Here is a 20,449-nt window from a genome sequence, read left to right on the forward strand (position 1 = left end):
CATATGAGAAACATTTCAAACTAAGTTAATTACACTCCAAATATATCCTGAATATAATAATGCCTTCATACAAAAATTTTATAATCTAAATAGAGAACTATAAATTTTTAAAATTGATACAACAAACTATGTAATAATCATACTAGAATAAAAAAAAATTAATAGTCAACTAATGAGTTACAAACGATCAACTACTGATCACAAATCTAATACAATAACTTTAAAAATCAACTTATACAATTGACTATCTATAACAATAGATTAATAATGAATGAGCAATCGCTGATGAATAAACAATCAATCAATAATAAAGCAAGAGCATACTGAGAATGTTCTACACATTTTTTGAAATCATGAAACTTAGTACGAAAAATGAATAATATAAAAATCTATATATGCGGTTTAATAAAAAAGAGAGAAGATTTGACTCCCAAAACACAATAGGGAGGTAAGAAAAGAAGCGGAGGCACAAGAATAGAAAAGACAATTTGACCATGATTGGTTAAAAGGACATAACATTAACACAACTCCTTTATCACCCACAACAGTCAAGACTTTACCCCTCATCGTGGCACATCGCATATCTACGGTATAAGAGGAGAAGAGCTCGTGTGAGCTCAACACCACTCAATCATACTCCAACTCCAAGTAAACCTGAAGGGGTTTACAAAACCCTCTAATCACCTATAATTTGTGCAAAACCGAACAATCATTTACAAATTTATCAGATCACATGCTACTTAAAATGATGCAACTATGAGAGGTCAAATTACCGTGACAAGAAAGAAAATGTCAACAGGCCTAATAAATGTTTAAAGGATAGGCAGAGGTAGATTACGTGTAACAATAGCTAAATCTTCGCTCATCCGATTAGTTAACAATTAGAGCGATAAGGTTGGAAGCCATGCTGTATTTTAATTTTCATTTTTTTTTTCTTCTTTAATGTATACACAGAATAGTTAGGAATAAATGAAACACCTTCCAAGGTTGCACTCATGGAATGCAGAGAAAGGATATTAATTTCCAGCTTCGATCAGGCAGAACAAGGACTCTCCCACATTGCTATATCAGTGATCAGATTTCTGAGCTGATCGATAAGTACCTTAAGATGCTTGTTCTTGCTTTCTAGCTCCTGCATCCATAAAAAGACAGTGATTAAACTTGACTGGTCAATCCATGCTCACAAAATTGCTGAGATTTTAACTCAATTCATCAATAAACCAGAATCCATATGCGATTAAATTCCATTTCGTCTTGAAAAAATATATAAAAACACTATCAGACAAACTTATGATATAAAATTTTGCAAAAACAGATTTGACTTAAGCAAATGATGTAATGCCAGTTATCATTTTGGAGGAAGAATACAGTTGAATAATAGTGAAAATGAAATCTGATCTACTTAGAAGAAATGTTATAGGGCAAAAATAAAAAAGAGCTCCCTTTTTATTGGAATCGTCGACAATGCATCCTTTTTTTCATTTATCATCAAAATAAGGCCTTATCCAGTTTCAATCCATTTTTATTTTCAAAAATATCTTTATTTTTGACATTATTATAGCAACTACATAGTTGTCGCAGCTATGGGATCGTAATTGCTACAACTATGTAGCAGCTATGATCTCATAGCCATTACAATATAATATTGACCGACGTTGATTAGAAATGAATTGTCTATATTGTAGCAACTATAATTCATAGTTACTACAATATAATATTGACTAGTATTGACCAAAGATGAAATGTATATATTATAACAACTATGAGCTATAGCTACTACAATATGGTATTATCAGTGTTGACCAAAATTGAAATGTCTATGTTGTAGCAGCAATGAATCAATAGCTCCTACCAGCACCGAACAATGATATTTTTGAAAATAAAAATGGACTGAAGCGGGATGGAGTATTGTTTTGATGATAAATGAATGTCCTTTTGACGATTCCAATAAAAAAAAAGACACCCTTTTAATTTTTACCCAATGTTATAACAGGTAGCATCCTGAAATCAAGTCATTGCTAGTAGTATTAATTTGCTCAATCCGCATACAGCCTAACCAATAGTGATGCTGCATGAATAATGAATTTGATAAATGACTGGAAAATTTCTGCTAACTTCAAACATTAAGAACTACTCTTAGCATTATAGATTTTCTTCCCCTTAATTCAATTGTCTTATTTCTTAGCATTTCTCGTCTATGATTTTCTTTAAAAAAAAAAGCTTCGCTATTTTTGAGATCATAAGAGGATCATTTCCTTGATATAATTATCATGTTTTGGTATGGAGTTGTCGGATAGAAGAATCTTATCCATCGTGTGGATAATGCACCTCAAGCATTAAGATCTTACAGGACAAGTGCTACTTTTGTTCAAGCTTGCTTTTTTTTTCTCTTCAAGCTTGAATTTGGTTGATAATACAAGTTTGTTCGTTTTGAAAGTTTCTTTGTTTATTTATGATGAATATGATTCATAAGTCTTGTTCGTGAACCTTAATGACGATAATTCACAATATCTATTCATAGACATTAACCAACTGAACACACGTGTAAATTTTGTTCATTAAGTATAATAAGTCGTTCAAGATTATTCATTTACTTGACCTTATTGAATAAATATAAATAAGCTCTTACCAAATTGAAAACTAAGCTTGCTCACAAAGGTTTCATTCATTTACAACCCTAAATGACAATCATCCCCTTGATCAAATTGTGGAAAACATTTTCAAGGGGTGAGAATTAGATTGCACTTCAATAATGAGGAAAACTAAATTGCCTTCATCTTCCAAATTGAGCCAAAGACCATAGGTGATGCATTGCTTGATCAAGATTGGCTTATAGCCATTTGGATCTACTCGAAAGCAATCAAGTGTGGGATTTAGATTGTAGACCCAAACCTAGTTCAATCATTGATAGTGAATGAGATTTTAGGAACAAATTAGACAACAAAAGAATCGTGGTTAGAAATGAGACTTGTAGCTCAAAGAGATTGAATTATAATGAAACCTACACACCCATAGCTCTTAGTTATTATTAGCATCTCACTCACAAGGGTTTCAAATTATATTATATAGATGTAAAATCGGCATTCCTCAATGTGTTCATTAACGAAAAAGTTTACATAGACCATCCACACGACTAACTATTCAAACATGTATACAAACTTAAAAAAGTTTTATATGGTTTGAAACAAACTCTCCAGAGTTAGTATGAGAGACCTTGTCTTAAAGGGCTTTAGGAAAGGCCAAACAACCCCCACATTAGTTTTCATGCCTAGTGGAAAGGGGCATATTTGTGGCCCAATCATCTATGGGTCTATAAATAAAGAGTTTCTAAATGAGTTTATCATAAAGAGAGCAAGTTTGAGATCAGCTACAAATCAAACAAACAAGATAAGGGATACATGTTCATCAAATCAAATACGCTAAAAATATTATCAAGAAATTTGAGATAGATAGTGCCAAGAAATTAGCAATTCCAATGGCTACTAGTACTAGGATGGTCCATGACACTAACGATAAAGAAGTAAACCCTAAGATAAAGAAGTAAACCCAAAGCTTTATAGGGGAAGTGTTATAGGTAGCTTAACCTTACCGCTTGTAGACTCAACATTTTGTTGTCACATCCAATCGTAGTTAAGAGGATCTTGAGATATCTCAAAATTACTCTTAAAATAGGCCTTTGGTACCCTAAGACCGAGACTCTTGACTTAATTGAATATAATTATGTAAGTTGCAAATTAGATCAGAAAAGCATTAGTGGGGATGCCAAGTTTTTAGCTCTTTCTTAGTGAGTTAGAGGTTGGAAGCAACATTATGTTGTCCTTTCCTCAATCGAGGCCAAGTATGTGGCCATGAGTGAGTCTGTAGCGCAATTACTTTGGATGATGCGCATATTTGAGGACTATGAATTTGATTACAAAAATAGTCAAGTATTGTGTGACAACGTGAGCACTATTAATTTAACTAAAATTCCAATGCATCACTCTAGGATAAAGCACTTTAACATGACCCTAATGAAGTGCAAGTCGAACCCTTGCCACATAATCCCTAATGAAGTGAAAATGATGCTTTACTGGATTTTTAGTTTAGTTAATGGTGCTCACATTCAGGGTTTGAAATTTTGAGCCGTATCGCGCGATACCAGCGAAATTTTTCATTTCACCGACGGACCAACACCGGCACAATAGTCCCGGCTGGGAGACGCCTCCGAAGGCGTCGCCCGGGCGCAACAACGCCTCCGGAGGCGTCGCTCAGGCCTGGGCCCGACAAGGCCATCGGAGGCGCCTCCCGGGCCCGGCGACGCCTCCATGCACGATCCACGCGCGACAGGGAGCGCGTCGCGATTTTAGGTTTTTTTGGATTTTTTTAACTTAGGTTTAATTGAATTTTAATAATCAATTTCTAACTATAGTTGAAAATAATTTAGATAGGCTTTATTAAAATCCATAAAATTATCATATTATTTTTTTAAAATATTTTATTTTTTATTTTTAAATATTAAGATTAAATTTTTTATTTTAATTAATATATTTTATATTTTAAAAATATCGAAACTATACCGGCACGGTACGATACAGCACCGAAACTGTATCGTTCCGGTTCAGAATTGAAACTTCGGCACAACTCGATATTTTAAACCTTGCTCACATTATCACACAAATGAATATTTTTGTAATCAAATTTATATCCTCAAGTGTATGCATCATTTAAATCAACTATGCTACACTCACTCATGATCACAAACTCGGTCTCCATTAAGGAAAGTTTAACATAATGTTGCTTCTGACTATTCCAGCTTACCAAAGAAGAGCCAAGAAATTGGCATCCCCTACTAATGCTTTTCCATTCAATTTGCAAACCTCATAATTGAATTAAGTCAAAAGTCGTGGTTTAAGGAACTAAATGCATACATTAAATACACTCTTGGCATATCTCAAATTGCTCTTAACTACAACTAAATGTAACCCCTTTGTGCAAGATTAATATCTTACGCATATGTTTACCATAAATAAAATATCAAATCTACTAGCGGAAAGGTAAAATTACTACCTATAACACTTCTATAAAACTCAGGGTGTACTTATAGGGTCATTGTGCATTCTACTATTAGTGGCCATTAGAGGTGGCAACTCCTTGGGACTATCCATCCCAAACTTCATTATAATTTCTTTAGTATATTTGGTTTGATGGACAAGTATCTCTTATCTTGTTTGTTTGATTTGTAGCCCTAAAAACAATATCAATTCTCCTGCGAGGAGCATCTCAAACTCGCTCTCCATATGAGTGATAAAATCATTTAGAAACACTTTATAGACCTATACGTGATATCATCTACGTACATTTGGGTCACAAAAATATCTCTTCCACTAGCCTTCAAAATTTGTGTAGGTCTATTTGGCCTTTCCTAAAGCCCTTTAAGACAAGGTCAAAAATCTCTCATACCAAAGCCAATGAGCTTGTTTCAAACCATATAAAACCTTTGTAAGCAAATATATGTGATTTGAATAGTCGATATTTCTGAACCCGGATGGTTGCTCTACATAAATTACTTCGTTAATGAACCCATTGAGAAATTTCAATTTCACATCCATTTGATATAATTTAAAGCCCTTATGAGCGGCATATACTAAAAGCATTCAGATGGACTCAAGACAAATTACTGTTGGGATGTATACTATAAACCAAGCTTTTGTATGAACATCTATTTTGAAATAATTTGAAATAAAAATCACTTTGGTCAAATGTTTGCATTTTATATTCTTATATATGTTAATGCAGTTGTCCACTTAATTTATATTGTAGATAACATTGTGTGTGGTGCCACACAAAAGATCATATTATCAGTTCCTTATAAATTATAAACAGTAGCTCACAACCAAGATAGATTGGGATAAATCATTGAAATAGTTGTAGTGTAATTGGTATTAGTTTATCTTGACTATAAAATTAGACTAGTACACTTTGTGTGTATTGAGCAGGACCGTTTGAGGTCGTTCGATTTATACTGACTATATAATCGAACTAGACTTCTGTTATTATGGATATGCATGCTCTTAATCCCTATATAATAACAAGCACATATACTTAGTATTTATTATTTTAATTAATCAAAGGATGAGATTTATTCGTTAAATCAATAGGCACGATGAATTGGGAGATAATACTATGTATATGGTATGTTGTTGATTATAAAAGGAATCTGTCTTCTAATTATTTAGGCTGATTATGTCCCCTTAAGGAGCTCATAAGGATTATCATGTAAACTCTGCAGGTGGACTTAGTCCGCATGATAATAAAGTTGAGTGGTACTACTCTCGGAATTAGATGTTAATTAATTGAGTTGTCAGTAACTCATTTAATTAACGAACATACGATATCTTAAACACAGAAAGATTAATGCACTCATAATAAGAAGAATGAGCTTATATTGTAATATGGGATTAGTGCGGTAGTTCAATAATAACCCTTTAGTGGTATGGATTATTATTGATAGACTTGAGTTAGGTGTTCAGGGAGAACACAGAAAGCCCAAGCCCATCAGAAGGCTTAAACCAATTCCTCCTCTAGGTCCCTGTTATAGCCTCTGGATAAAGCCTCGTATTCACCCAATAAGATTCTGTTAAGAATTCTATTAAGAATTCGGTTAGAATTCTGTTATTCTGTTAAGAATTCTATAAAAAATACTGTTAGAATTCTATTAGAATTCTGTTAGCATTCTGTTATCAAAATTCGGTTAATCCTAAACAGAAATTATGTTAATTTTGTTATCCAACAAAATTATGTTAATTTTATTATCTAACAAAATTATATTAATTCTGTAATTTTTTCCTAAACTTCCTAGGGAGGCAAGCCTATAAAAGAAGAGGAGAGGAGGCGGCTCAAATATAACATCTTGTATTCTTGGTTCTTCACCTAGGGTCGGCGCCACCTCTCAATTTCTCCCATTTGTTTTCTTCATCTAGGGTCGGCGCCCACTCCTCTAATCTCACCTAGGGCTGGCGCTTGCAAGGAGAGAAAGCACACAAAAGTTTCTTTCTAAATCATCTAGGATCGGTGCCCAAGTAAAGGGAAAAAGGAGAAAAAGTGAAGAAAAGAGGAAGAGAGGAAGAGGCATCTCTAGCCTTTGGTTCTCCTTGGTGATAGGTGGCTTGGAAGCAAGAAGGAAGAAGATTGGGTGGTTTGTCTTGGTAGATCGTCACTCACACGACGTCCAAGAAAAGGAGTGGAATAGAACAGAAGATCAAGAGGTCTTCGGGTAACGAACATCTTCTATACAATCTACAAAGGAAAAGTACAACTATTTTATTCCGCTGCATAGTAAAGGAAAAGTACTTCGATTGATCAAGAACTTACTTGATCAATCAAGTACATGTCTGATCGAAGATGTAGGTTGCTTGGAAAGGTTCCGTCCCTCTAAAATTTTTATCTGGCAGAAATTGAACAGGACGAAATTCCAGGCACCTTCAGTTACTGCGTAGGTCTCATCATAATCCAATCTTTTAACTTAGTTAAAACCTCATGTTATACATCTAGCCTTGTTTCTAACTATCAATTCCTTTATCATCTAATTTGTTCCTAAAGACAAATTTGGTATCAATGGTTGAACTACCATTGAGTCTAAGAACTAAACCTACACTTGACTCCTTTCAAACAAAGTAATCTCATCTTGCATGGTTAGAACCCAATCCAAGTCAAACAATGCATCTATAGTCATTAGCTCAATTTGGGAGATCAAAGCAAGGTTTCCCGCATTTCTAAAGTGTGATCTAGTGCTCATCCCTTGAGAAATGTCTCCTAATATTTTATCAACAGGTGATCAGCACTAGTCCTATTGGATCTTGACGATTGAGGTGTGTTATCCACACACTCAATTAGTGAGTGACCCTTCTATCATCTATCATCGCCGAGTCATCCCTAGCTCCCCATGAATTTTGCCTTCTAAGCTTAACTTTTTCAAGTGCAAAGGTGACATCTTCATTTGCCTCCTTATCAATAGGAGAATAACTTGGGTGTGTACTTGAGGTTTAATCAAATACAACATTAGAAGACTCTTCAACTATGAAGGTTGTATACCCTATATATTCTACTCAATAAGAAGTGCCCAACTAGGATACCCTCATATGCCTTAAATGAGATTTTTCCCAAATGATCCTTTGTAGCAAGAATGTACGACATACAACCAAATACCATAAGGTGCTTAATTGTTTACATTTCCTAAGAACCTACACAGGTAAATCCTATTTTAGATATATATCAACTCAATCCAAAGATAGCAAGGTAATGATGTTCACTCAACATTGATATAGCCACCTCTTTTGGGGTCCGATTTTTTCTCCACCACATTATTTTTTTGAGATATTCTTGGCAAGAGCTACCCACAATAATAAAAGAGTACCTACTTCCATTATATGATCTAACTTTTCTAGTATCAAACAAATCCATATGAATTAATTCAAGGGCTAAAAATGTATTGGTCAATGTGCTTGTGGATGATCTTAGTGAAGGTGCCTGGAATTCTGTCTCATTCAATTCTTGCCAAATAAAAATTTTTCAGGAACAGAACCTTCCAAGCAACCTACGTTTTCGATCAAACATATGTTTAATCGATCAAGCAAATTCTTAACTAATCGAAGCACACCTTGATTGAAGCATAGGATCGTTAAACTCTTGTGTTGGTATTCAGGATCCATAGAAAAGAGATACAAAAGACATAACTATGCAGCGGAATAAAATAGTTTGTACTTTTCCCTTGTAGATTGTTTAGAAGATGTTCGTTACCCGAAGACCTCTTGATCTTCTATTGTATTCCTCTCTTCTTGGACGTCGTGTGGACGACGATCTACCAAGATAAACTCCACTCAATTCCTTCTTTTCTTCTCTTCTAAACCGATGGCAACAACTCAAGGAAAAAGCTCTCTCCTTCTTCCTCTTCTTCTTCTTCTCTTCCTTTCCAAACCGCCGGCCACTTCCTTGATTTCCTCTCCTTGCTAGCATCGCCCCTTAGGGAAGGAACAAGAGGTAGGGCGCCGGCTCTAGGAGAGATCCTAATCAAGGGGCGCCGGACCTAATGGAAGAAACTAGGAGAAGAATGCTAGAAAGGGGCGCCGGCCCTAGGAGGAGATTAGGGGAATTGTTGTGTCCTTGAGCCGCCTCTTCTCCTCTCCTTTTATAGCTTTGCCATCATAGAAAGTTTAGAAAAAAATTAATAGAATTAATAAAATTTTATTGGCTAACAAAATTAACATAATTTTGTTGGATAACAAAATTTTATTAGATAACAAAATTTTGTCGGATAACAAAATAAACATAATTTATTTTGTTGGATAACAAAATTAACATAATTCTATTTAGGATTCACCGAATTCTGTTAACCGAATTATTAATAGAATTCTAAACAAAATTCTAACAGAATTCTAGAATTCTAACAGAATTCTTAACAAAATTCTAACAGAATTCTTAACAGAATTCTAACCGAATTCTTAACAAAATTCTAACAGAATCTTATTGGGTAGATACGAGGATTTATCCAGAGGCTACAACAGGGACCTAGAGGAGGAATTAGTTTAGGCCTCCTGATGGGCTTGGGCTTCCCGTGTTCTCCCTGAACACCGAACTCAAGTCCATCAATAATAACCCATATCAGTAAAGGGTTATTATTGAACTACCACACCAATCTCATATTACAATATAGGTTCTTTCTTATTATGATTGTATTAATCTCCCTGTGTTTAAGATATCATATGTCCGTTAATTAATTGAATTACTGACAACTTAATTAATTAACTTCTAATTCTGAGAGTAGTACCACTCAACTTTATTATCATGTAGACTAAGTCCACCTGCAGAGTTTACATGATAATCCTTATAAGCTCCTCAAGGGGACATCATCAGCCTAAATAATTAGGACACAGATTCCTTCTATAATCAACACACCATATATATAGCATTATCTCCCAACTCATCGGGCCTTTTGATTTAACGAATAAATCTCACCCTTTGATGAACTAAATAAATAAATACTAAGTATATGAGCTTGTTATTATATAGGGATTAAGAGCATGCACATCCGTAATAACAAAGGTCTTGCTCAAACGGTCCTGCTCAATGCACACAAAGTGTACTAGTGTAATTTTATAGTCAAGATAAACTAATACCAATTACACTACAACCGTTTTAATGGTTTGTCTCAATCCATCTTGGTTGTAAGCTATTATTTATAATTTATAAAGAACTGATAACATGATCTTCTGTGTAGCACCACACACCATGTTATCTACAATATAAATTAAGTGGACAACTGCATTAACATATATAAGAATATAAAATACAAACATTTGACCAAAGTGATTCTCATTTCAAATTATTTCAAAATAGATGTTCATACAAAAGTTAGGCTTATAGTATACATCCCAACACTTAATATACTTTCCTTTTTGACATGCATTGCCTAATTTATCCTTGTCATATCAAATTTTAGGCAAGCCCTTCACCAACTCCTTTTTACCACTGTTTCAATTTATCTCATGTTTGAATGTGCAACCTCCTATATAAGTCACACCTTTTTTTCATAAGACATGAGACACTTAACATGTACATTAACAATTCATGGCAAATTTATATTGTAAGTATTATATTTCCTATGCACTGTTAACATGATAATGTCTAACCCGTTGTGCTTTACCAAGCACAAACTTAAGCTTGTACCCAGCATCACACAGTTGGCTAACACTAAATAAATTAAATTTCATCCCTTTTACAAGTAAATCATTTTTAAAAATAATTTGATATTGCCTATACCAATCACCTTTAGTTCCCAACTACGTGTCCCTTGTCTTTGTGCTTAATAGTAGAGAACTTTTTAGAATCTTCGATCATGTGTCTTAAGCACTTGTTGTCCACAAATCAATCATTCAAGTACTCCCCTTTGGCATATACCTATTAAATACAAAATACTAAATGTCTTGGCACCTAAATCTTAGGTTTAGTGGCATTAATCACATATTACTTAGTACCTAAGCCACAGATCTATAAGTGCACTTATTGGTTGCCTTAAGTATAAAGGAGGTGTCTCTAGCAATCAAAGACACATAAGCTACCTCCTTTTGCTTTAGCTTGTACTCAAGGCTTACATTGCTAATGGCCCTTTGGGTCCCAAGCTTAAGGAATTCTCTTCCTCAAGCCTTTTAACTTGAGATGAGTCTTCCAACCCTGCAGTTAGATAATGAGGAAAGCTCCTCCTTAAGGGCTTTTATCTACTTATAATGTGATTTGATTATTTCTTTTGAACTAGTCAATGAGAAAATCTGTTGTTGAGCTTAGAAGATATTACCTTGTCATCACTAATCAATGAATTGTCCTCACATGAAGAAGCTACCTCCTTACTGGATGACTCCTCATTGGTAGCTGAATCATCAACTACATCATTAATGGCAATTAAGGTCATATGCCTGATCACCCTACACAGCTCCTCTCCTCTCCATCTAATGACTCAAATGATCATGTCCCTTGTGGCTTTGAGAGTCTTCTTCGTCGGCTTATCCTCCTATTTTTGGAGATCAGGGCACTCAGCCTTGTAATGTCCTTTTTCCTTGTTACACTCAATGCATGTAATAGAAGCTTTAGACTTAACTTTACCCATCCACCATGGATGACCACAAAGAGGATCTCAAGACGGACTTAAAAGCATACCTAATAAGGTCTTGGTTTTCACACGTTCACTAATGACCTGGAGTCCATTGAGGAGTTCCTTGAACCTCCCAGAGGTTGGCTCAATATTTCTCCATCCTTTATTATGCACTTCATTGTGCAATTTGGCATTTGGCTTTAGGAAACTAAATTGATCCCAAAAGGACTGAGTTGCTCTGGGGCTAGCGCACACTATAGAATAATGTGGTTTGGCATTTGATTAAACCTTCTTCATTTTAGCAGTCCACTTCGTGTCGTTCATAATTGATCCATCTTTATTCATCGGCATCACGAATCCTTTCCTCACAATAAAGAAATTGTCAATTTATGTCATAAGGTAGTATTCCATCCCACCATTCTAATATGTGATATTTGCTCCATCGAAGTGATAGGGTCTCATGGTGTTGTATCCTTTTTGCATAGCCAATTTTGTTTAAAGAAGTGTCACTTTGGCTATTAGTCCTTCGAAGTGGATTAGCTCAGATACCACTTGTTGGATCATGAAAGAAGCCAAAGTTGAATAGACTCAACCGTTTATCCATTTCATTCATTGCTCGTTGTCCACAAGTTAGTAAGCGCAACATGAATAGATATGCAAATGTAAACAAACACAACACAAAAGAAAACAAACTAACACAATAATATGTGGTTCGATAATCCCTAAGACTTCTACTCCAGGGCCTATAATCCTTTAAGTGGATCACTCTTCAAAGGTTCACTATCTTTCTCCTTTTCGATAGCACCAAAGTAAGAGACACCTCTTACAGTAGCAATGATCTCCTCTTTACAAAAATAATCTAGATAAAGCACAAAACGAGACAAGATGAGAATAATAAAATTAGAACAACAACAAAGCAAGAGCTCAAGGTGGGATTTTTTGTCACAAGAGATGAAGAGTTAAACGTATAATATGTTTCTCTATCGAATAGTCTACTATATGGACATATCAATCAACTTGCTTTCAAGTAGAACAATGCGCTCGGTTGAACAATCGACTAAATTGTGTTAAGCAATCGACTGGTGATATGAATAGTCGACTGTGCAATCGATGGTGAACCAAATAGAAGCAAGAAATAGAATTGCTTCTATTGAATAGTCTATAGGATTGTATTGAGCAGTCAAACAAAAGCATGCAAACGAATCAATTGGATCTTGTTGAGCAGTCGAGTGCAGTTCAAACAGAAATAATAGAAATATGTTTGTTGTGAAGAGAGGCCAAAGGGAGATGAAGAGGCTCAACCACTTCTTGATTTCATTTGTTGTTCGTTGTCTACAAGTTAGTAAGCATTGGGAAAATAGATACATAAATGTAGATAAACATAACAAAAAAGAAAACAAACTGGCAACACATCATACTTTACATGGTTGGACAGTCTCGTGGGAGGACTTTTATTCCACAACCTATGACCTTATGGGTGGATCACACCTCGAAGGTCCATTATTTTTTCCTTCTCAACAACACCAGAGGTGAAAAAAACTCTTACAATAGCAAAGATCTCCTTTTATAGAAATAATACAAATGAAGCACAAGAGAGACAAGATGAGAATAATAAAAAAATTGACAAAACAAGACCTCAAGGTGGGATTTCTGGTCTTAGGAGATGAGCAATTGCTTTTTGTCATTTTCGTTATCTCTAGATAAACTCCCAAAGCCTCTATATATATTTTGATCAATATTCCACATTAACCAGGGTCCACTATCTTTCTCCTTCTTGGTGGCACTGAAAGCAGAGAAACCTCTTACATAAAAGTGAGCAATTGCTTTGTCATTTTCATATCTCTATTGACAATATTTGTTGGTTTGTGAAGCAAATACCCGTCATCACCAATGACCAAAATCCCACCATAAGCTCTTGCTTTACTATTTTTCAGTTTTCATTATTCTCATCTTGTTGCCTCCTGTGCTTCAGTGAAGAGGAGAGATCACTACTACTATAAGAAGTTTCTCCACCCAAAGTACTATCGAGAAGGAGAAACATAGTGGACCTTCGATAAGTGATCCACCCAATGGATCATAAACCATGGAGTAGAAGTCCGATGGATTATTGAACCATATAAAATCTACTATGTCAGTTTGTTTTTTTTTTTTGTTGTGTTTGTCTACTTTTCCACATCTATTTTCTCAATTGCGCTTACTAACGTGTAGACAATTAGGAATGCATGAAATCGAGACGTGGTAAGCCTATTTAACCCCCTCTAGTCTCTCTTCATGATCCAACACTCCAGTCTCTCTTCATGATCCAACACTCATCTAAGCATTCAACCTTTTCATCACTACCTATAGTTGGGAAGTATGAAACTTTGTCTTCAAGGGCGTGCTTTGACTCTAAAGCCAAGATTCCTTGAGCCATTTTGATGCTACGTGACCCGTACCATGGAAATTGCAAAATTATATGAAAAAGATTAGACTCTTTAAGTATTATAGGGGCCAGTTTGTTCGTTTCCATTTTCAAAATAACAATTCCAGGGCAAGTCATTCCATGGCGAGTTGCATTGGTTAAATCTCAATTGCGATGGAGGTGTAAAGGAGCTTAATGGTCAAAAGTGAAGTCTTAGAAATTCTTCAATATTTATGATTTTATGACAGACCTCGATTAAGGTTAGGGAACTACAAGATCCATCATTAAATTTCAAACCTACGTCAAAGTGGAAAAGGTCTTCCTAGAGTATAATTTAAGATTTCAACATATGTGCAAATACTCTTATTTTGATATTTAATTACATTTAGGGACGACTGTTTCTAGATGATCCATATGGTGTGTACTGTTGATTCTTAAAATGTATTTAAATGTACTTTTCTATTGACTTTCTCTTCATTTCTATCTATTTTATGACAGGTTCAGCTTTTATAACAACAAATAAACACTCCTTAACCATGATTTTGATTTTTGCAAATCATGCTCATTCAACATGGGTCATACAGTATTAGTTAAAATAATATTCTAACTCAATGACCCACTCAATGAATGCATTTGGGTCTAGACAACTATCGAAGTTAAGGGTCTCAAGAGGCAATGCCCATCCTTAATCTCCATTCAGGATCTTAGGTATGTTGTTGCAATAATGACATGACTAGTACTCAAAGCTTGGTTTTACTATGAACTACCAATATTTTAATTATGATTATTAAATCAAACTTGCTGTTTTTTACTATAGACACTCAAGGTATCCTAGCCAGATTTGAAAGTCGAGATTTTCCTTAGGCATATTCAACTTTTGTGCTAACTATTCAATTCTTGTGCTAAATTTCACTTAATTAAGACCCAATGACCTTGAAAGGAAAAAATACTTATTAGTTGAAGAATAAATCTAAGAACCAAGATAACTTGTCTGCTAGATGAGTATGATTTACCATATTCACACAATTGATTCCTTACAGATAACTTGCTAGACTATTAGAGACTAAGGCGAATAAGGATCCATCAAACATGGAATCGTCAAAATGAAAAGACAATTGACAAAAAAATATGTCTCACTAAATGATTTACCATATTCACACAATTGATTCCTTACAGATAACTTGCTAGACTATTAGAGACTAAGGCGAACAAGGATCCATCAAACATGGAATCGTCAAAATGAAAAGACAATTGACAAAAAAATATATCTCACTAAATTTTAGAGGACTATCTAATAAGTACGCAAACATGAAACAATGTTTCTTTAGTGAACTAAAAAAACATGCACAAATTCTTGCATAGATCCTAGTTCTACAATCTATGAATTTTTAGTTAAACGAAAGAATTTTGCAAAGAAAAAACCAACAGTAACTTAATCCTAAGAAATTCTCTATCAATATTTTAGAGAAAACCTTCAATAACAACTTAAATTGGCCCTTTAATGATACAATCTCAAGAGATCTTCCTATTGACTTGCCCTCTTTATCATATCTCGTTATAGCTCATTCATGTTACTTAGAGGAACCAACATGAACTAGCAATGCAAGACACCAACTATAAATTTGCAAATCAAATTCCATACTAGTTATTTATGACTTCAAATTTCGAATATGAATTTTCTCATAACATCTACTTTAGGAGTATTAATATCCTTTATATTTACTTTATTTGACTACATTGTGACTTTATATTTACTTTATTTGATTATATTGTGAAAGAGACCAATTATAATTCTTCTTTATTTACCTTTCCAATTCACTTAACACAAGTTTAATTTTTAAATCAGGGAATATGCTAATTTGCTTGAAAATTTCAAGTGTCTCTATTTGCATGTTGAGTTTATCACAAAAATGCAAAATCATTCTCACCATTACCCCCTTCATGCCTCATGATTTCAATAAGGCTTGGACAAGAATTCACCTTATTCGTTGGAAAGAGAGAGTGAAAAGGAACAAAACAAAGTTAATGTGCGAACAACAGAGCAAAGTGTGTTGATCTCTTCCTTATTGAAAGGGAATCTAAAGGAAAAGAATAATAAAATATATATATATATCTAATAAAAGCTAGTGAAATGATTATTCTCTATACTTGAACATGATAACCCAAGAAGAGAAGCTAATAATCCGCCTAGAGTCATGTTCTCCTCAATTTGATAGAATAATGCAAATTAAAAAAATCACAAATAAATTAGAAAACAATTAAAACTTGGCACATCTTCAATTAGAGGAACAATTAGGAAATAATTCAAAATTGAAACATCTGCAATTCAATTTTAAATTTCTATTTATCATTTGGCAATTTAGGGTTGTCAAGTTTTCTCTTTTGTATAATCAAGATAATTGTATTCCTAATTATGATTTAGTTGTGTTTTCTAATTTGGATTATTTATTTTCTAATTTGTTTAGGACCAAGTCTATGAAATATGTATCATGTTATGTAATATTTAACTTTTAAAATTAATGATATATTATACTTTTTCAAATTTGTGTGATTAAATTTTCCCCTTCACTTTCATATAGATGTAGGATCATGTGTATTGCAAGGTTTGGCATGCCAAATGGTTGGCGAAATAATAAAATTCAATTATGCAAGTTGTTTCTTCTCGATATTTTAAATTATCATCTATGGAGATTCTTTTTATACTAATGTCTAGTTGAATTTTAAATTATAATGTCAAGCATAGTAGAATAGGACACATTACTATCAATCTATGTTGAGAATGACCATTCTTGATTTGATCGCTAAACTCTCATATGATTTTGATTGTTAAAGTAAACTTTGTACATGATTAATACAACATATAACCCTTTTGAACTCTTTCCTTTTAAGGACACAACTATTAAGATTAATACAGTTAAACTTTGTACATGATCAATACAATATATAACCCTTTTGAACTCTTTCCTTTTAAGGACACAACTATTAAGATTAATACAGTGATGTCAGTGATTCTAATAAAACAACCACAAGAGTACATAGAAATACTTTGTGATGTATGATCACTCCAAGTATTGCTATACCTATCTTTTAAAATCTATCGATGATCTTAAACCTTTAAAGCCCAAGATGAAACTTGAAAATCAACTTCAAGAAAGATAAATATCTTTAAATTTGATAAATTATAGCTTGAACAAATTTTTTTTCTATTCTATGAAAAGCATGAGATAGTTCATCAAGTATTCCCCATAATCTAATGGAGTTGCTGAAAGAAAAAATTATTAGGTATGATTAGTTCCAATTTTCCCTAGAACATATGGGGATGCGCACTTGTTTGTTTGTGACATTTTAAATTGGATTTCAGCAAAGGACAAATGCATAGCTAGATTTGAAATCTTGAATGGTTATACGTTGAAACAGGAATACTTTAAAATGTGAGTCTGGCCAGAATGATTTTAACTTTCTCAATGACCAGAATGAATTTCCCGATCTAAAGGTTCTAACTGACTCTGGATAAAATCTATGAAATCTTAGGTTGGGATGTAGATCACTAGTTGACATGTTTTACCAATTTCTAAGATCCTGTTTGAAATTTTTCAAGCATGTACATGAACAAATCAAATAGAAACCTCATTATACATCTATAGACAAATTGCATAATTATAAATGTTTACCTGAAATAAGTTGTTTCAATTGAGTAATTAGCTTTACAGATAGAAGAAGCTTTGACTGAAGTAGAATTGGTCAAACTTGAACTGATTTGACAAACTTTCTCCAGTTCATGATGTTTTGAAACCCACAAAAGAGGATGAGAGAAATGAATAAGTGAAGGCAAAGAGAAAAAGAGCCTGTAAATTGACTATGAAAAGCACAACTTGCCCAGTCAGTTTGCTTGCCAATTCCAATCCCCTAAAATGAATCAGTTTTATAGATAAACATGTTGCAAGAGGAATTTCCAAAAAAAACACTTTAATCACAAAGAAATATAGGCCAACTAAATAATTAAAAAGTAAATCTTTTTGTATCATCAGAAGAAAAACACACACACAAACATACATTGAATAACCCGACAATCTTCAAATAATACCAACCTGCCTAATAGTTTCAGATAAGACAGAAAATAAGCAAGAGATAGAAAAAAAAAGTAAATAGAAAAGAAACAGTAACTGGTAAAGAGCATAGACATTAAATTAGTAGAGGAATCATATACAATACTTAAAATTTCAGCTATTTGCAACATAGAAGTTTTACTAAAATCAACATAAATTAACATAAAGGTACCTTTCTCAAAGAAGAGGCCTGCTCTTCCAATCTCTCAATTTCATCTTCATCCATTTTCACATCCAACGCACTTGTCTCCTGTACAAGCAACCAAGTAGTTAGTAACTAGCTCTAACTGTGTATCCTCAGCCTAGAAAATGCATACAAACAAAAAGATTGTGTATATCATATTGCTTTAGAGGCCAACATGCAAAGATATCATTGTGAATACAGTAACTAAAGATGGCATGGTGTTTAAGCAACAAGGTGATCCAACGAGATCCTTAGGTACATCTTTTTGAGAATATGAAATGATCATAGACAGAGTAGTTACCTAGATTGTCTATCAATAATCCATTCAGAGAACAGATCGAGATCAATACTAGAAGTTAACAGAAAGAGGGAACAATCAATGGCAATCTTCAATGGTACGAGCAATTGGATTCAGGAAAATAGTTTAAACTAAGGTATGAAATCAGGCTCTTCAATATTATTCCAAATTACTCGTTCATTCCCCAAAAGTATCATCAATCTCCCATATGGATAATATTATAGCATATACAGGAACCGAATATGACGGACTTCTTATAATAAAAAAGCAGAAGATCTAGTTAAGCACGATCTATACCTGGGTGGAGCTGGGAATAGCAGCAATACAAGCACGAAGGGAAGCAACAGCAGACCTGTAACGCAGCCGTGCCTCGTCAAGGGCACCGCCACCGCTTCCGCCTCCAGCTCCTTCCGACGAGTGCGATGAGGAATCGACCGATGCGTCTCCAGTACCATCCAATGCGGCGGCAGAGTGGCCGTTAGAGTTCGCAGACCAGAGGGCGGGGTTGCAAAGCTCATCGTTCATGGAGGAAAGGATTTGAAACGCAGCATTGATAGTTTCTTCGAGGTGCCTCTGCCCCTCCAACCCCAGCTCCTGCTTGCTCTTTGCCGCCATCAACATACCACCATCAACACTTAAGCTATACCTTTGATTGCCGCTGCAAAGGGGGAGGAAACCGGGCTGAGGAGAATGGACGGAGGAGCTCGCGACGGTGGAGGAAAACACGGACTGGAGAGGAGCTCGCGACGGACGGCCGGGAATAAGGACGGACTCAGGAAGAACGGCGCGTGCACGGATTGACGAGGACCGGCGCAAGCACGGACTGAGGGTTTCTGACGTGAGCACGGACGGAGGGAGCTCGCGACGGTGGAGAGGATGGAGAAGTCGAGCTCGATCGCGTGGAGAGGAACGGAGAGCGCGGGGAAAACAGTCGGGCGAGCGCGGGCGAGCCGCGGTCGGGGAACCTCGCGTAACTGAGCGACGCGGGCAGGAGGGGAAAACCTAGCGCGTAATAGAGAGCGGGCTGGGAAACATTTATTTTTTCAATTAATCCTTTTTAATAATTTTTTTTAACGGCGTACATTCACGCGCGCTGTTAATGATATATATTTTTAATCCTTTTTAACATGGTATAATTTTTACACGTTACGAAAAATAGTATTCACAGCGCACTATTATTTGTGCGCTGCTAATTATAAAATATAATATATTATCTGCAGCGCACTTAATTAGGTGCGCCATAAAAACTATTATTAACAGCACATTATAATTGTGCGCCGTTAATGACGTGCTGTGGAAAGTCAAATTTGTTGTAGTGTGTGCTCCTTTTAACTGAGTGTCTACATATTCAACACAACTATATCTTTGTAGCTAATGCATAAAGAAAAATGGTACATATGGTACTTGAGATTAATGCACCTAACCTTAATCCACTAATCCCTAATACTCTTAATTTAAAGATTAACCATTATAAATAAATAGTCAACTTTGAAATCCCCAATTTAACAAAGCTAACTTTGATATCAACGCTATTCTAATTCTGGTATAGGAATTATGCGGATAATTTTTCTCCTATAACTTAGTTAAGGCAACAAAAGTTGAGTTCCAATGATGCAAAACTTTAGACCTCTCCAAACCTTGACAAATAACAACCTGGATGAATTATAGGTATTTCTCAGTTGAGGAAACAAAAGTTGGGTTTCAATGATGAAGAATCCTTGGACCTCCCTAATCTAAACAAATTAGGTCTAACAATGTATAACCATTCAACCAAATAGCCAAGGAAAATGCTCACTGAGTCTTTACCTAAAACTAAGTAATCAGTGGCTCTCTAATCTAA

General features: G+C 34.7%; 1 protein-coding gene across 1 annotated transcript; it reads right to left on the reverse strand.

Moving 5' to 3' along the window:
- Nucleotides 1-790: 790 nt before the first annotated feature.
- On the reverse strand, nucleotides 791-19,234 carry LOC141846606 (mediator of RNA polymerase II transcription subunit 30). The gene is made up of 3 exons (XM_074734642.1): nucleotides 18,907-19,234; nucleotides 18,300-18,377; nucleotides 791-1,132 (listed from the first exon to the last, which is right to left on the reverse strand). The coding sequence occupies exons 1-3, from the start codon at nucleotides 19,228-19,230 to the stop codon at nucleotides 1,034-1,036; spliced, it is 501 nt and encodes a 166-aa protein (XP_074590743.1). The 5' UTR covers nucleotides 19,231-19,234; the 3' UTR covers nucleotides 791-1,033.
- Between the last annotated feature and the right edge of the window lie 1,215 nt (nucleotides 19,235-20,449).

The sequence above is a fragment of the Curcuma longa genome, chromosome 15, assembly GCF_044706935.1.
Source record: "Curcuma longa cultivar G26 ecotype Majalengka, Jawa Barat chromosome 15, ITB_CL_G26_1.1, whole genome shotgun sequence".
In the NCBI taxonomy this organism is placed as follows: domain Eukaryota; kingdom Viridiplantae; phylum Streptophyta; class Magnoliopsida; order Zingiberales; family Zingiberaceae; genus Curcuma; species Curcuma longa.